Below are 19,033 nucleotides of genomic sequence, written 5' to 3'. Positions count from 1 at the left end.
CAAAAGTCCACTGAACTTGCCACAAGGGGAGAAAAAAAAAAAAAAAAAACACAACAAAAAAACCCACAACAAACCCTAACAAAAAGCCCCTTCCCATGAAACAATAACTGAATGCTTCAGCTCTCAGGAACTTTTATGTAAGACACAAAATCTCTGCAGCCAGAAAATTAATTATGCACCTCTTTTGCCACCATAAACAGCTATATTCCCACTCTCTCTCCTCATTGTTTCTCCTTGTCTCCCCACACACACTTTCATCCAAGAAGTCTCCATTAGATGAAGAAAGGAGCTATACAAGGAATTCTAATAACTAGCAAACAAGGGTAGGGGTGGGTAGAGTGTATGAAAAAAAGAGATTAAATGAGAGGTTTGGAGTTGAAATGGAGACATTTAACATTGGAGAGATTTTGCTCCATTGTTTCTTTGAATAGTCACCTGATGGTGTTTCCAGTCTCTGACTGATGGCCTACGCTGCATAAATCAGCAGCACACCATTCAGGTTTCTTGCCTGCCAGCTAGCCAGGGCCACCTGTGAGTGTCAGATTAATCTATCATATGAATAATTAAAACTACAACTTTTCAGAATGGCCGAAAGAGCATTTCTAGCACAAACATTCCTGTAAACATTTATGCATACTAAACATAAACACTAATGGCACTTTGACCAGCCACAAAGATTCTCATGAATGCCAACCTGGGTCAGCTGAAGCCCGCTTTGAAAATAAGTGGCCTTGCAAACTCCAGCACAGCTGGTTCTGTTTATGAGAGCATTTACTTTTCCTTCTTGCAGCACTCAGCCACTTCCCTTGCTAGCCCTGCTGTGGCTGCCATCTGCCCCCTCTTCTCCCATTCTCCTACTCTTCAATTATTCTGGGCAAGTGTGAAAAGCCAAACCTTTCACTCACATCACCCACTGTGAGGTTTCAGCTCTCCAGTGCATCAGTCCTGCTGATTGCCTACTCAGGAAACTACTACCTGAAACAGCAATACCCTGCCTGGGGCGTACTTGGGGCTACCAACTAAATTCCAAGGACAACCAGATTGCAGTCTGGATGAAAACTCCCTCTCCATACACCTGAGTGAGGGACCAGTAGTGAGCCTGAGCTGTGTTCTGCCAGTAAAGTTGTGTCCGTGAGGGTCCTTAAGCACATGAGATGTCTCCACTCCGTGCTGTAGCAATGGGAAAGGGAGAGGGGGAGGCCTGCAAATGAGGTATCAACCCATCTGGAGTCCCACCAGATACAACCATTCTCTACATGCTGCCACAGGACCTGAAGCAGCAGGAGCTGTTCCCCCTTTCTTCTCTCCCCATGCGGTGCCAGGTATGTGAAGTCTCACCCTGTGGGCTTCCCAGAAGTTGTGAGCTCAAGGCACACAGAAGCAAGCTAAGCGGCAGAAAGCTTATCAGGATAATCAAGATGTCCATTCCTACTCCTACTGCACAGCCAGGGGCCAGCCTCAACATGAAGGGAACCCTAAATGGTTTATTCACTTCAGAGGAGGACTCCAATCTTAAGGTGACACAATACTGCATTGGAAGGGCAAGAAACATGGACAGAAACTTCATCTTGGAACTTATAGGCCCTTGCTAGTAAGCTCTAAGCCACAGGATGCCACATGTCCTTCTCTACAGCAGGCACAGCACAGCATCACTTTGTGATTAGGAAATGCACCGCATATTGCTTTTACCTGGTCATTAGCAGTGCCAATGGCAGCTCCCAACACCATGGAAAAGAGATTTCTTTGGGCATCAAGAGCGTGGCTAACAGCTTGAATTCGGTTTCCTTAGAATCACTACTTGTTATTCTCTCAGAAGCAAGCAAAAAACAGTCTCAAAGCCACACAGCAGATATACCTCCAATTTGGTCCTTACTGTTCTTACACTCTCCTGCATACTTTGCACTGGTAGAGAGAAGGGAAGCACCACAGGTGGCAGGAAGAGGTTCCCTGCCTCCGAGACCTGCATGGAAGAAAGCTCAGAAAGCAGACATGGGGGAAAAACAACCTAAAAGGAATTTTTCATATTTTGAACTCAAGCTGTATAAACTGTCAGGAGGCACCTGGAAGCACTAGCTAAGTAACCTCTCCACCACACCAGAAACAAGCACACACCTGGCACCCGGAGAGAGACAGGCTGCCAAACTTTGAGCTGACACCGATAAGATTGTAATACTGTGGGGTGTTTGGTTTGGTTTTTTGTTTGTTTTTTTTTTTCCCCTCTTCCACACCCTCCATCAACTTTGATGGAAAAGGAACAGTTGTTAGCTGCGTAACCCTGAGGGATGTTTTCCCTGAAACAGAGAGTGGCTGTTCCAGCCACCCTTGTTATTTGACCGCAGGTTTTGGTGTGTGCTCAAGCCAAGCCCGGGAGCATACTGACAAGGGAGTGGGGAACAGCAGGTGCTGTCCCCTGGCCTATCGCCACCCAGCTGGTTTCCAACTGCCACCCAGCTTGTTTTTAGAAAAGCGCAAGCCCTACCCCACTGAATCAACACCCTCCAGGACTGTAAGTGGGAGCTGCAGTTCTCACCAGCTTGGATTTAGAACAATTGAGGACAAGCAAATTGACGATGTGCAGCAGCATGGAAAGGGCACCTTACTGTGCTGAAAAAGAGGAGTGCACAAGGGAGGAGGCAGGAAACACATCGAGTGACGCTGGACTTAAGACAGCAGGCAAGGTTAGTGAAGCAGGGCAGTTTGGACACCAGTGAGACTGAGTGATACCCAAGCACATGAGACACCCAAATCCTACAGAAAGGGTATCTATGCAAAATTATGTGTGATATTAACTGGTTGGACTCACCTCCTCTTATAACTTTCTTTATACTGGGTTGTAGGTATAGAGACTAGTTCAAAGAGGAGAAAAAATTAAATGCTGGGAAAAGAGAATGAGAATAGGAAAAATGCATAGGAAGAAAGTGGCCACCAAGGCACAGTATAATGGAAAGGTTTTGTACCACAGCTGTTTACAGCATACAAAGGGAATCATGTTACATATGTCAGGAAAAAAAAAATAATCCAATCTATTGTTGGTCTAGTCAACATTTTCTCCATGTGTCACCACTGCTAAGCCCACCCACTTACTCTGCATGTAGGAGTACTTGGGCCTTTCTCCACTGTAGCAAGAGTGGTTTGTTCACAAGGGAAACTTATAGAAGGCAAAATTCTTGGGTCATTTTTGATGTCTAAAACCCTTGGGATTGGCCCAATAATAGTAGCTGTGATGGAAGCAAGGATGTCTTTCAAAAGATGGAAGAGATCTCTAGTAGCTCCTTACCATTCCCTGCCTTCTCAGTAGCCTCTCACCCTAGTGTGTCTGCTCAGCAGGCAGATTAACTCCGATAATGGGACTAGATTTGATCTTTCAATGTTATTCACACTGCAGTAAGACCTAAGTATTTCCATGCGACTCCAGGGCTCCTAGGCGACTGGGTACAAGCACATGCAGAGCATTTATTATCTATAGTGACAGGGTCAACAACGGGCAGAAGGAGACAAGCGCTCTCGGATTAAGTGGTCTGTGAAAGTAATGAATGATAAGCTGTTACCTCAGAAGTATGCAGCTCTAAATCTACATCCCGCCAACCTCCCCCCAACTCCCGCCCCTGACATATTGACCTCATGGTGTCTTACTCACTTTTTACGACTCCATGCGTGGTCTGGCCTGGCCCAACCCCACTCTCTTCCCCCTTTCCCTGACTGATGGCATGATCTCGGTCTTCCCAGTAAAGCACTAGAACAGAGCACTTCACTGCATGCACTAGGATCAGTTAAAAGAAGTGAGGGAGATGTCTGAGAGGCACAACATCGTCTTTGTCTGAGAGGCACAACATCATCTTGCACTGCAGCTTTTACCATGGGGTGGAGTCCCTCCAAAAGCTCATTCTAGCTGATGGTACTGGCATCACTTGGTGCTACACAAGTTTAGTACAACACTATTTCTGTTACATCAACTGTGGGGCAATGAAAAAAGTAAGAACACGCCTCATGTCTTCCTGTCAGACCAGAGTCCTAGAAGTTTCAAGCCTATCCTAGGACTATAGTCCATTTGTCTCTATATGCATTCACAAAGTTTTCAGTGTGCCTCCATTGAAATCAATGGAGTAAAAGGCACAAGAAAGCATCACAGTAGCCCTAAATGACTTTAAATAAGGCTCCTAAAATGGAAAAATTCAGTATTTAACACTTGCCTGTAGTGTTAAGCAGAAGTTCTGGTTTTAGTATTTTCACACCACCTGCCATAACAGGGTCCAGGAGAATCTACGTTAGTAGTGAAATTAACAGTACTGTACTATTAAAATATTAAAAACAACTCATGCTGCAACTCAAAGTCACTGCCAAAATAGGCAAGTGAGCATTCAGCTGAAGCCATGCCAGGGAAGGCTGAGTGAAAGAAGAAACTGCAGCAAGCAACTTTTAGTAAGTGGAACTCTGAATTTATAGTGGACCAAGGCGGGACAAAATCAGTGTGGACATATTCCACTGCAAGCTACATCAACTTTCCTATGAAAATTTAAAACAATACTCTGAACTTCAATAAGTCAAGAACTTAATAGTGCATTCTGGAAAGCTAAAAGACAGCTGGCGAAAGACAAATGGACTTTGTATTCACTTGCTGGAATCATTCACATGTGAGTTCAGCAAACTGTTGTGCTGAAACTCCAGCAAACTGGAAGGCCAGGCAGCACAATACCTCAAAAGTAACTCTGAGCCCACTACAAAGGCATTTACAATACCTGTGTAATGGGCTAGATACAGAATAAAAGTTCCAACTTTACTGAAAACTTTTATACCTCATGAGCTTACTAAGTACAGGTCCAACTGCATCCTGACCAGATAAGCGTGGTCTATATAGGCACACTAATTTTGGAGCTTTTATGGTCCTCCCAAGACAACTGGCATAAGCTTTAGAATTAATGAAGTAATGATTTACTCTTCACTCTGCTTTTTTTTTTTTTTTTTTTAATTTGTGAAAGCCTGTAATTCTGAAAAAGCTAATCAAAACATTGTTTATATCACTCAGTTGTTTACTGCAGGCCCAATCCTGAAAGCTAGTGGTTGATGGGGCAGATCATCTCCTGATGTAAGCCAGCATGGTGCCAGTAATATGCCGGTGGAGTAGTGCCAACTTACATCAGCTAATAATCTGGTCATACTGTCACAACAGAAGCTGGGGGCATTTAGTTCTTTTCCACATTAGGCTGTGTTGTATATTGATTTGCATGGCACAGTATGAATGTGTGCATGTTTTTACTTTGATTTGTTCTGCATTGAGAGATTATTTCATAGATGTGATCTGAGCATCCTCAATGTTGTAAATCGCTATGGTATATTTCAATTAATTTTTTGTTTTCCCTGGTTCTTAAAGTGTGCTGAGACACCACGTACAAAGCCAGCAAAATGAGTTAAGTAGCCACTAGATTAATCAGGAAAGAAACTATCCTGTGCTGCTCATGACATTCCATAATTATCCAGCTGCATAAATGTTTTGGGTTTTTTTTTTTTTATTGCTAGTAACTGAAGTAAGACTAAAGTACTTCTTGTCCATAGACCATAAACAGAGTACAATACTGCAACAAAAGCACATAGCAGACAGATGCAGGACATACAAATCAGCTGTTTCATTTGGATAAATGGTGATCTGATTTCACCCTTTTCCTGCCTAGCCAGCAATCAAGTACATAGATGTATTTCCTAATTGAGAAATTAATCATATTTTATATGTTCTGAAAAGCAAGATATATTTCAGTATTTGTAACTGTTAATATTTGTCCGTTAGACTGTTCCCGTGCCACGTCTATCCTCCTTTCTATTTATACTGGCATTGATCAGCTTGTTCACTTCCAGTTTAAATGATTCAATTCTGATTTGATTGCCATGTAATTTAAATGCAAATAATTACTGTAAGGATGACATTTAGAAAAACAGCTCTGCTAAGCAGGAAGGTCTTTATTAGGCACAGGAGTTTGCCAGTAATATCAGAAGCATCCCTTTGACTATGAGATGTGGGAAACTATCATTTCAGTTCTTTTAAAAGATGCTCTGATTTCCCTCTGACTCTACTTAATTAAAACTCTTCAAGCCATCATCAAGTTTGGTATCAGGGTAGGCCACTGAGTGAAAGGAAGAGGGGAGAGGAATATTTTTAATTTGGTTTTAGTTCATAAGGTTGCGCTCTAGGTAAATGCAGTAAAATCACTCTCTTGTGAAATCACACTTGTATTTCATACTGCACCCCAGTTCTGAGCCAGGGTCTGACAGAAAAACACTGGAAAGTGTTTCACACAACAAAAAAGCAGTAGATAGAGGAAAAAAAACCTCTTACTTTGCAATAATCAAACCCAGATCATTTCTCCCTTCTTTCTCTTAATTTTTAGGGTAGACTGCTGTTTTATCAGCTCTCCCATGTATGAGAAGTCTGGAAATACTGGATTGCCTGAGGACAGGGTTGTGACAGAATTACAGTCTCACCTTCTTTTCTAAGTGTGTCTATAACAAAGTATTCTTTATATGCTAGCAGATCCAAAGAGATGTTTGGGGAAACACCAATGATAAGGACAAATCCTGTCTGCCCATTTCCTGGCATAGCAGCACCTTCAATTTGGGCTCATAATTTCACATTTAACTCCTCATCCATCACAGTCAGTGGACTTTAATGGCACCACTTGAAATTTAGTCCTCAACAGTGAGAGCTCAAACACCAGGGTAGCACATGAAAGAAAACAGATTCTATGCCATTTCTTTTCTCACAGTACAGAAATCTTGTCCTTTCACCTCAACAGATATCAGTGACCCAGTGTTTGGTAGAGTGTCTGCATTGAAACTTCATTGCTCCTGTTAAAGATAAGAACCACCCAGGGATCTTGATTTTAGCATGGAGTCTCACCAGATGCATTCACTGTATTTCAATTTTTCCAAAGGCAGTTGGTCACATAGTTACGGCAGAGGTCACATATTTAGCAAGTATCAAGAGACCACAGCCTTCTTGAAGTCACTGTTTATGTTTAGAAGTGGTCAGTCAAAGCACGTCTGAATGGACCATTCCACTATTTGCCTTGCTGCCTTCTCTCAGGCTCCTGAACTTTACCACCTCGTAGTCATTGCAGTCAAGGCTGCCCCCAAACTTCACATTCCCAAACAGTTCTTCCTTGTTTTAAGTGTCAGGTCCAACAGATCATCTTCCTCCATTGGCTTCATGGCTCCAGTGCCTTCCCCCTTGTTGGATTTGTGTTCATGGAGCAGGAAAGCAGAAGAGCAAGAGATTTATTTGCAAGATGGAGATCCCAAGTTTGTCTCCTAACACTAAAATTCAGGCTCCTAGACAAAAATTAGCCTGATGTCAGAGAAAGGTTTTCTTCACATTTAACACAACTTTTCTGCTGGGTTTTAATTTTTTTTTTGCCTCCTGGCAATCATTGAGACAGCAGAATTGCCAAGGGAAGCTGTCAGGGTCTTGCAGTCCCCCACCATGGCTCCAAACGAATGCAGGAATTTATCTCACGAAGTTCCTCTAGCTTCAAAGCCTACAGAGTAAAGATTATCAATATACTCACTGATGTTTTAGGCTAATGACAAATTGATCTTGCTTTGAAAACTTCATCAGAGATATTAATAAGAGTGTTCAACACAGTTGTAAATGCCTGGCTTTCATATTGTTTTAACATCTCTAAGAATCAGGAAAAAACCTTATTTGCTTCATTAAAAAAATTCACTGTGAAAGTTATATCACTGAAGAACTTTCAGCACTCAAAATCTAGACATTGAGCTAAGGGTACAAGACAGTTAAATTGCTCTATATAGAGAACAGATGTACGTTGTGTAGTTCAGCATGGATTTCCTCAAGGCCCTCAGACCTGAAAGATTTTTCCTAGAACAAGATGCTTCCCAGTTTTTGCTGACTCACATGAAGGTTAACCATTACAGTTTGAACAGTATAGTTCATTCAAAAACATACATAACCAGATACCCTGGCTGACAGTGGTGTATACTGATACAACTCAATTAAGTTCAGCTAAATACCAACTTTAACCAGATAGGGATGTCAAGGATAGGGAGGCAGGGGGTAGGAGGACACAAGAACAGCAAATCTAGGCCCTACAACTCTTCACCAAAATCTGGGCAGATTCTTCTAGTATTTTCTTTCATGCTTTCCTGCATCTTTGTTTTACTTATATTAGCAATTATAATCCTTCGCTGACTGCAGGGACACCTCGTGGTGAGGACAGGTGAAAACAGCAGGCTGCCATTCAATTAATTAAACCAAGCAGCAAAAGACTGACAGATGTTTCTGCTCCTTGGGATAATCAGAATTTCACAGGCACAGACTTCCACTCCCACTCTGCTTCTGGGGCATACATTAACACATCCAGAACAGAAAACACTGACACAGCAACTTCAAGAACAAATGACTGAGTCGTCCAGCAGACCTGAACTGTCTAACAGCCCACTTAATAATTATTAACTTTTGTCTTCCAGGGGCTACAAGAGTGGCCAATTCAACTCGACACTCAGTTGAAGAAGTACTCCCCAGCATGGCTGTCACGGCTTTCCCCCCCTTCTCCTTTGTTTAATGTGCCAGCAAAACGCAATTCAGTGACTTACCACAGGATTTCTTGCTGGGATTTGGGGTGGTTTTTTTTTCCCCTTCTCCTTTTAAAAGGTACACATGTGTATGATTTTTAACCAGGATTCCCTTTATCCCCACTGGAGCTACACTGTGGCACTGTCACTGCAGCACCTGATCCATTACATAGTAAGAACTGCATCAGCTTGCTTACCCAGTGCAGCGACCCAATGCAGACCTTGGCAGCCAGAAGAGGAACTGTGGGATCTGTAGGTCGCAGTTTAGCACACTCTTTGAGCACTGACACAGCATATGCTGACTGGAGGAAGGGGAGAAAGGAGGAGGAAATAGAAAAGGCTGATTAGACAATGCTGTTACAGAGTCCAAGTAAGATATTTCAGTGAAATGTACAAAGTGCTATGAAAAAATCACATGTCAGCAACAAGTTAGCAACTTTATTCCCACCTTCACACACACAGACACATGTGCGCCCGCATGCACATGCAAACACACACTCTTCCCACGCTCAGAGGAAACGTGCCAAAAAAACCAGCCGGCTGAGCACTTCACAAGAAACAGTCTTCCTCGGCCATTAATGCACAGGTTATTTTAACTCTGCCCTCCTGATTCACGAGAATTCTGCTATAGTTTTCCTTACACACAACCATCTTTCAGTAAGCCAGAAAAGATCATAATCTCCATCTTATCCTCCAGTATGTTAACATTTTAGGCCAACTCTACTCAGAGAGACGTTCGCGCAGCTAAAGCAGTCTGCTCTGGAGATTGTTTTTTGTCTTCTCCAGTTCCAGAACAAACACAAATACAACAGGGACCCACCATGCAGAGGGTGGAGCAGGCAACTGCAGAGCATTACACTTTTCAGCGGGTCGTCAGAGTAGCATGTGTTAGGAAGAAAGCCCACAAAACTTTTGCTGTCTTTCTGGTGTTCCGTTACCATTAATGAATGATGTTTATTAAGATTAGCAGTTACACAGCCCTTTGGATTCAATGTGCTCTGCAAACATTGATTTTTACAGCACATATGTGTGGCTGCCACATTTCAGAAGGTTTAAAGGGGAATGAGGAAAGCTTTCATCTGAGATGCTGGTGAGGCCTGGTCAGGAGATGAGGCGGTGACAGACATTGCCCTGCCGCAGTCTCCTAGCCCACCCCACCTGGACCACAGTTTCTTTCAGCCTTCCAACACTCCTCACTACTGACCCCTGATCCCCCCAAATTCTCTCATCCTTGAGCTCAAGGGGAAGTTTTCTTCTCTCAGAATTTCTCCTTACATGCCTCATTCCTCCCAGACTCTTCCACACAGTCCAGCGACACACATGGGCCTCTCTCACTCGGTGTTCCCTCTCAGAAGCTCATTAAATAGTCATGGCCTTTCCATGTTACAGGAGAGCAGCAACGGAAGCTCGCAGAGTCAAACTAAGCACTATTCCTACCAGGTCCTGCCCATCTCCTCCTGACCCTGACCCCCAGGGACTCTCCCCACCAGAGCTCCTGCCAGCACAGGTGGCAGGGTCGGGAGCCTGCTCCAACCCCTGCAGTGGGCAGCCCTGCGCTGCGGCTTCACCCCCGCACCAGCCATCAGCCCTTCCCCTCCCTCCCACCACACCTAAGGGGCTGTGCCTGCTGCCTCCTTTCTCCACAGAACTGAAAGCCCGTTTCTTCCTAGGGGATTCAAAAGCCTGGACAGGAATTTGCTTGGAGGTGAGCCTGGGAATAGGGAAAACCAGATGTACAGCAGCCCTGCCCACGCTAAGGCACAGACCAGTCTCATAACTAAAGACACGAGCTCCGCAGCAGCGGAGAACAAACCCTCCTCCTCAAAAAGCTCGAGTACCTGCTGCGTGGTCTGAAGAAGAACCACAGAGTGCCCTACATTCTCTGGGTTGCTCCCGCCTACCTGGAGCATCAGGTATCATCAACAGAAGTAAGGAAATATTTGCCATTTTATGCAATTGCAAATGCACAATTTGCCTAAAGCCAGAAGGAAGCTTGTATCAGAGCAAAGATGGGAAACGATTAACTTTGTCTGAGAGCTTAAACTGTTACCTCACCCCTCTCAGGAACAAAAACTTGAGTAATTCAACCCTGAGGTAAAGACACATCGCCGCACTCTGCTGTCAGAAGGAACATCCCTCAGAATGAACCTCCCTGACACCTATTTGTTCAGAACAAGTAGTGTCTCAGGTTTTAACGACATCTTATTCCTCTCTCTCACAGAACGCCACCTGCACTGCAGGCAGCTGGTATTCCCAGTGGCACTGCTGGATGTGTAGGAAATGCAAGCAGAACCCCATGAGGGTCCTAGCCTGGCACATCATCTTACTGCCCTCCTGCCTACATTGCAGCCATGCAGGTGTTCCCAGACAAGAGAAATCCACAGAGCAGAGCAGGACAACATGCACCTCGCCGGTCAGTGTATCTGCAGCTGAACCCAGCCCACAACCTTTGTCGTCTCACCATGCAAAAGTGAACTGAAAAGGCCAAGTGTGTAAAAGACTGTACACTGGGCAGTGCCAATGCTTTCGGCAACAGATACAAACTAAACCTGGTGGTGGTTTCTCAGCTCCCCATCAGCAGCATGACTGCAGCAAAAGCAGGAGGTACCTGGGACTTGGCAACAGCCACCCCACGGGCCAGCACAGCCAACAGTAGCACAAAACAGAGCAGCGAGAGACCTGTCCTAATTTGGGTCACAAGCGTAGGACCTTCAAAGGTCTACACCAGCAGATAGTGATACTATCCGGCTCCTTGCCAGTTCCTCTTGAACTCTGCTCCCTCCCCGTTCACAACTTATCCATTGAGTAAGGCTAGTCCTCGGGATGAGCCAACCCTACAGCCTCCAATAGCCTCCAACCACAGAGTGCTTCTCATGTCTATCATCAGCCTGTTTAGGAGGCAACAGCAAAACAGTGACTACTGAATACTGCAAAGCAGAAAATCCTACCCTCTGCCTACACCCAAACACCTCTTGTGTGGAGTCACTTTATCACATGCACTCAGGAGCTCCTGAACATTCATTTACAGAGAGAGAGCCACAGTTTCCACACTGCTTCTAAAACATTTATAAAGTTATGACAGTTTAAAGGAGTTTATAAAATTTGGAATTAAACATATGGAGCAGAAGTGGTTTTAGAAACAAGGCAGCATGAAGCCTTTCTCCCCAGCTGCATTTTAAAAATTCAAGAGATCTATATAATTTCACCTTGAAAACTTTACTCAGCAGAAATTATATATAGATGATGAAAATGTTAGCCAAGGAATGACAGTAGAAAGAATATCCCACTCCCACAGTGACCTTACTTAGGGGACACTGGTGTGACATATAATATCAAGGTGTTTTAAAGATATTAATTACAGACATTAATAAGCAGGGAACAAACATGATCCACTCAGTATTGAATACATGTCATTGGTTTGTAAAAATATTTAATATGAAACAGTGTTTGTGTAACACTGAAATAATCTGATAATTAAAATGTACGTATTCTTTCACTTAGCGTGGGTGGACCAGGCAGCCAAGCGCATTGTTTGCGAGATTCACTGCAAGGCAATAATAATTAGATTTATTGGTGAGGCATGTTTTGAGAAGAGCAGAGCTTGAACTCCAAGTGAGTGCATGTTTCCTACTCATAATTCTGAGCTTCAGAGGGGCTCACAGCAAAATTCAAGCCAGAGTTTAAGTTCTTTCTGTTTAGCTTGCTAATTTTTGGGTTCTAAGGACTGCACTGTGGAACCAGTTCCCAAGGATTTCAGAAAACTAGGGATTTGTCTCTGGGTCTCATTTGGCCTCTCCCTGGTAAAAAGGCTTTTAAGTCCGCCCCCAACCACACATAAACCTGTTAAATAGGGATCGTTTAAAGAAATGGCAAGCTTGCCAACAGCTGCCTCAAGGCGGTTTCAACTTTGTTTATAGGAGGTTTAATGTCTGAGTTCTCAGCCTTGGGATCCTCATCAGGTTTAAAGAGATTCATGACCATTCTCCCTTTATTATGACCAACAAAGCACAGAGCTCAAATCAGGTTACGGAGTGAAAACACTGCTTTAATGGGAATGTTCATTCATTTAAAAAAAAAAAACCAAACCACAACTGCGTAAGGGACTTAAGAACTTCAACTACCTGAGTTGGGCATCTCCATCTTTCACATCCCAACAACTTTGTGGGTTTTGAAATAGAGATGGGGAAGGACATGGCACTACTGTTCCATATTTAAATCCAATATCTATAAGAAGCTGGTTTCCTCTGTCAATTTTTTCCTCATCTGATCTACCTGCATACAGTATTTTTCTTCTGCAGAGATCACAAACATGCTCCACAAAAATTTATGAAAAGAAAATTATGAAAGGCAGTTTCTGGGAAGTAACAAGTAATACTGACAAATGGCTGCTTTTGATACAGACTTCTGAAAGAGCTCTATGTAATATGGGGTGGGGCACTTCTTGATCTGCAGCGAGAAATCACAAGGAAGCTATGCGGAAGCAGAAGGATGGAGAGAACACTTCCTCCTAAGTAATTACAGCAGCCATGGTTTTGAATCATATAAGAGTAAAATGTAAAAAACCCTCCTTATCCAACTACAAAACACAACTCCCATTCCGCATTTACTAATTGTATAAGGAAGCATGCAAGCACACTCCTCAAAGGTGCTTGCACATGAACAGTACAAAATGAAGAAGAGTCTCCACTTAATTCTCTTTCCTACTTTTCCCTAAGGCTCAAGAGATCTTGCCATCAATTACAGTAAACGCATAGATGTTGCCCAAATGCTGGTTTTCCTAGCTTACTCCAGCACAGTTTTCATTTGTTCCCCTCCTCTTCTCTCCCACCATGCCAAAGCAACAAAAGAAGGACATCAGAGATTCGTTTCCTATTTAGAAGGTAAAGAAGCCATAAATGTAATTAAAAGGAAGAAGAATTTCCAGACAGCAAATCATGCAGACCTGACACACCATAAAGAGTTGCTCTTCTCTTGCAAAGGTTCCAAAAACCTTTCTACTTTTTTGCTTCTTTGGCAACACTTTTCAGCCAGAGGGAAAAATGTTCCTCAAGGTGGGGGTTTTGGTAGACAGCCTCATTACCAATTCACCTGGCGGTTCAGTACACAGACGAACCTCCACAACTAGTACTGCTTTACTTCTAGCATGATCCTGTCTGATTTTACAAACTGTGCTATCTCAAAGGGATTGTGAGAAAGGGGGGAAATCCTTCATTCACTGTGCAAGAATTTGTATTCCCTGTATCCTGGGAGTGACAGCCATCTAGCTATAAGTGACCTTGAACCAACACAGGAAGATGGCATAGAGTGAGCCAGCAATTGCAAACATTGGAATCAGTTGGTGTTAGCTTTCCAGTGAATTTCTAGATTTCTGTGAATCCCTCAGCATGAACATTATTCCCCCCAAGACATTTACTTCTCTCAACACAGGCACCGATTCTCTCCCTTTTCTTTTACCCTGTGCTTAGCAAGTTAGAGCACTGGAGTTAAGCAGCTTCAAATATTCACTTTTAAAAGTACCTCTTAAATTGTAAGATCTACAAGCATAAATTTGTCCTTGCTAACGTGACAAACACCCCACTTCACACTTTCTGTCAAGAAAAGAGAGTTAAGCCTGAAGGCAATTACATAGCCCACCTAGGTATTCTGCTCGACAGTCAGGCATCTTTGGAAATTTCCATTTTTTGTACCGTCTACAGCACACCGGCACAGCCCCTTCTAATCTTTCTTTTGCACCAGAGGAAACCAAACTATTGAATATCCCCCAGATAGCTGACCTTTGTAACAGGATCTTTAACCAATGAATGTTCAATATTTTAACTTCCATTCCCCAGCAATGCTATTTAAGGAGCCATCCGAGGCCTCGGCTGCTCCCAAGGTTTCTGCCTGCAATGCAAAGAGAAATGTACTTTTTTTATGCCAGTTGCCTAGCAACCAGCCTAAGCTTTTGCAAGGAAACTAACAGAAGGAACAGCCTAAATCATAAAATTTGTCTGCTGTTGCTGCAGAATTATGTATCAAATATATTTATAACTTTCCTCCTAACCTTCTGGAAAGCTGTATGTTGGCAGTACAGGCATGGCTGAGTCAAACTTGAAGCTCCTCGAAGCTGTTAGAGACATCTGCTTTTGCTGCACTGTTTAAATAAGGGGAAGTATTCCTTTTTTTGGGTGCAACACAGATATGAGCAGCTCAGACATTAGCTTGTCATTATTTGGCAGTGACCAGTATGTATCAGCAACTTGCAAAGGGATCCAAAATCAAAGTTCATTCCTGCGTAAGACTGGTTTCAAAACCCTAAGAATGCTGCCAGCACAAGCCCTGGGCAGGGCTGCGGTATCTCCAACTGCTGAGCAGCCAAGGGGAGCACAGTGACACTGCAAGACTGGCTCTGGGAAGAGCTGGAGCCTGCTCCCACAGAAAAACAGCTGAATGACAGATGCCAAGAAGGATGTGATTATTTCCCTTTGTATGACACCAGGTAACTCCTGAAGCGTTTCATTATTAAGAAAACCATTCAGGTAGACAAGCATGACTCTTTTTTCCCTCTTTGCTTTGAAGATGAACAAACATAAGGGATAAGAGCAGAGAGGAGCATTTTGTGTAGTTAAAAGCAGTTTTATCTGCCTGGTTTTGCAAGGTGCCATGCTTGGCAGGTAAATCCCCCTAACTCTGCCAGCCTATTTTATCTACACGGTAATGTCGACCATTGTCCCCAGGGTGTCCTCAGTACAGCCTAGCAGGGGCTGGGGAGTATCAGCAATGATGCAGTTGTTTCTAAAGTCATGCAATTGCTGTCCTGAAGACCAGCGCTGTGCTGATGCTGTTCTGTCAACGCTGGATAAGAGGGACTGGACAGCTGTGTGCCAGGCACCCCAGGAACACATAACCACCATCTGCAATCCCAGCACCCAGCCTGATGCAGTTACCTGGAGGCAAGGGCTATGTGCTTCCAGCTCCATTGGGCTCTCATAGAGGCTCTTCCCTACAGCCCCTTCAATTGCTCCTGAGCTCTTCCTTTATGCACATTTCGCTGCACTTCATCCCCTAAATGAGTATAAGGGGTGAGGGGTAAGAACAGATTATCCTCTCCTAGCAGATGCTCCAGACTTCCCTCAGCTGGCCTGAGACTGTATCAGTCCCCACCCCTCCCCTCAAGAAACACATACCCTAAAGCTTTTAATTCACTAATCAAGTTGGGGGGGGGGGGGGGGGGGTAGGGTGCACAGCAGGGGTTAGGGCAGAAACACTAAATATGAGCATGAAAATGGTTTTATGCACTGTGTATACTACTAGTAATAATAAGCATTCACTGGACATGAGAGATTAGAGTAAGACTGCTGTGAATTGAATGGCTCAATTACGGTACCCAGCACTTTTAGACTAAGTAGACTCAGTGTTCACACAATAATTTCACAGCTATCCTTGAAGAATCCTCCCTCACTACCCTCAGGAAAATGGCACATCATCATCACTAAATACAAATCTTGTCTCCTTGGCTGGTAGGTAGAAGAAAGGCATCAATGTTGCCTCGCATTGTTCAAGGCACTTATTTTACCAGTTTATCTTTCCCCTTAAGCAGTATGACAGGTAAGAAAGACTCACAGTGCAGATCTAGAAGACTTTCTGAAGTAGTCAGTTTAAGCTAGAGCCCAATCCCACGATCCACTTCTGAGTTTCTACTCCCAGAGAGCTTCAGCGACACTTTGTGACACAGAGGCTGGGTCCCGCATGAGGCTATTAGGTGTGGAAGGGGACAGAAATCTGAACGAGGGAACACGTAACTGATCCAGCTGGTCCAGGGCCAGGGAAATGCTTGCGAGTGCACAGGGAGCCTATTTCACATCCCTTGTGCTTGTAATATATCATCCAGACACTGCGACAATTTTGCCTCCAACTTCAGATACGTCAGCAGAGCTACCCTAGTCTGCAGGGGTGCTGCGTGCTGGTAATCTCCACAACTTCCAGTGGAAATTGTTTAGCTGAAAAGTTCTCTACAGCAGCAGAGAACAAGTCTGCCCCAAACCACAAAGTCTTCTCTACTCCGTAAATAAGAGTTGGGTCCTTCCTTCCCCCATTCTGCTGAATACAGGTCACTTTTTAAAAAATCTTGAGACAAGCAGATGCAACCTACTGCACTCATTTTACTCTGGCAGCAGGACAGGGGTTCATCTCATTGCCCGAGGACTCTGCCAGATGGCATCGGGCTATCATACCACTCGCCACTCAGACTCCAGCCTGTCTACGCACAGCAGCAGAGCTAGGGAGCCGCTATGCCCACTCAGCCTCTGGCTGTTATATTACCACGTCATGAAGGTTATTACCAGCTGAAGCAACTTGAAGCAGCTGTGAAGAGCTCAGCATTCAGTTTTCCGTCACCAGTTCAGAAGAACAGGGGTGCTGCATTAGACTGATTTAAACCTTTCTCTTCCCGATCCAGAACTGCACTTGGTGACACAGAACATCTCTCTCTCTTGTCTTTCTTCAGCAGGCATGTCTTTGCCATTGTCTAGGCCTTCCCAGCATTTCAGCTAATATTGTTACCAAAGTCTTTTGAATTTCACAGTGGATTTTAATCATTTGAACAAACAGACTCCTTTTGTCCAGAAAATATACAGCTCAGTATACATGCATCCCCAAGAATGGGTTAAAAAACCAACCAGACCATACCATCTTTCTCATTATGGAAGTTGTTGAGAAGCACAGGAAAGTGAGATTGCTGCCACTCCATTACTTCTACCGCTTAAGTGGATAGAAGACAGACAGGAAGGTTATGCTTCTCTGAGCTTTTTCATTCACTGTTTTTATGAAGCCCTAAGGCCTTGCTTGCCCTGTAAGAGCTTACTGAAGTGATGTGCCTATTTTTGTTAGGATGCATGCTTTTTAAAATAACGTGTAAACTCAAGCATAGATAACAGTAATGAGCCTATGTGGCTGGTTTGACATTCAGACTGATCACTTGTGAAAAACAACAGTCACCATTTGGCAATTTTTTGGCTGACAGGGGAAGAAAATAGTTGAAGTTCAACTCTATTGACTTAACCTGAAGATGATGAATATACAAAATAAAAGTAACACTAGTCAAATGCAGTGTAGAATAGAGGGCAAGATAGGATTTTACAGCATTTTTAAGAAGGTCAGAGTTTGCAAATCCTAAAAATGTGTTTAAAAATAAGAGAGACACCAAAGTTTCCAGCATTCACAGGTTGATAAAACTGTTCCTGTCGTACCCAGGATTTATGAGCATGATTTGCTGTACTGCAGAACAAGTAACGCTGCAGGATATGAGATTTCATTACCAAGAAGTGAGATCAGGAATTGGCTGTGACTGAGACAGGTGAAAACAGATCTTTTACCTATAAAAGCTCAAGTGTACTCTGCATTCTGCAGTCTAGACAGAGCACACTGTTTTCTCATCAGTTCTTTCTGCTACACTGGAGCACTTACTTTTAAATGAACTCTGTCCTGCTATCAAGCTGCGAAGCAGTATAAAAATGTATGCCACATCTCCCATTAGCAAGATGACGCATTGCAGAGTATACGACAGGAATCCTCAGGGAATACTTTGGGATTAGAAGTGAAATACTGCACAGATGGGATTGTTGGGTAAGGGAATTCCCTCTGCCCCATATAGGGCTCAGAACATTTAGAGCTTTTACATCAATAGGCAAGATCAGGCCATTTTATCTTGTAAATATTTAAAGTACAGGCAAAAAGTCATGACATACTTGAAAAGCTGAAAAGATAGGACAGTTACAGATACAGATACTTGTGTTCCTTTTTTTCTCTTAAGTACCAAATATTCAGTAACTTCTAGGAAAGCTGAAGAGGTATCCAAACATATAAGGAGGAGGACAGAGTTCTCAGGCAAATTATTAGAAGTTAAAGATCAGGCCCTGTTTCTCTCCTCCACACTAACCTAGGATTGAACCACAATTACTCTCTGGATACGCTCACCCTCTCAACCATCAGGAGTTAAGATCTAGATTTGCTCTCCGGCAGCTTACTAGACCTACAGCATTGTCTGCTGTTGAGAAACGGGTTACACAACCTGTAAAGCCAGTAACGCTCCCAGACAAGCCCTGTGAGTGCTTATGGGAAGATATTGTGCCTTTCCATCATAGCCTATCTAGTCATTGTTGTCCTCAGTATCAAGAGATCAGGTATCCGGAGGATTTGCAAATGCACAGAGGGCAGCAACGTGCTAACTCCATCTGAATGCCAAGGGGAGCAGGACCTGACTTGTAAACTCCCCACCTGACATAGGCCAGTGCAAGGTATTAGCACCATGGCACCAAGCTCGTTGTTCAAGTATTCCACCAGTAGCTTCAGGTTTCCCTATACATAATTGAGTCTACCCATCATTTTCATGCTTGGAATTGGATTTTGAGATTGCTTGTACAGAACTCCCATAGGAATCTGAGAGTCTCTTTCTCACTAACCATCTCCCTTCAGC

The 19,033-nt window shown here is 43.6% G+C and overlaps 1 protein-coding gene across 1 annotated transcript in view; it reads right to left on the bottom strand.

The window, feature by feature from the left end:
- Positions 1-19,033, bottom strand: part of TTC7A (tetratricopeptide repeat domain 7A) — a gene marked incomplete at its 3' end in the record, with an annotated part of 64,289 nt that overhangs the window by 4,641 nt on the left and 40,615 nt on the right. Inside the window, exon 10 of the mRNA XM_035891263.1 lies at positions 8,778-8,882. Within this exon, the coding sequence (XP_035747156.1) occupies positions 8,778-8,882 (105 nt within the window). The remainder of the gene's footprint in view (positions 1-8,777; positions 8,883-19,033) is intronic.

Source organism: Egretta garzetta, unplaced genomic scaffold (assembly GCF_000687185.1).
Source record: "Egretta garzetta isolate BGI_Z169 unplaced genomic scaffold, ASM68718v1 scaffold123, whole genome shotgun sequence".
NCBI classification, from domain to species: domain Eukaryota; kingdom Metazoa; phylum Chordata; class Aves; order Pelecaniformes; family Ardeidae; genus Egretta; species Egretta garzetta.
The sequence above is the reverse complement of the archived record's forward strand: the minus strand, read 5'-3'. Positions and strand labels throughout refer to the sequence as shown.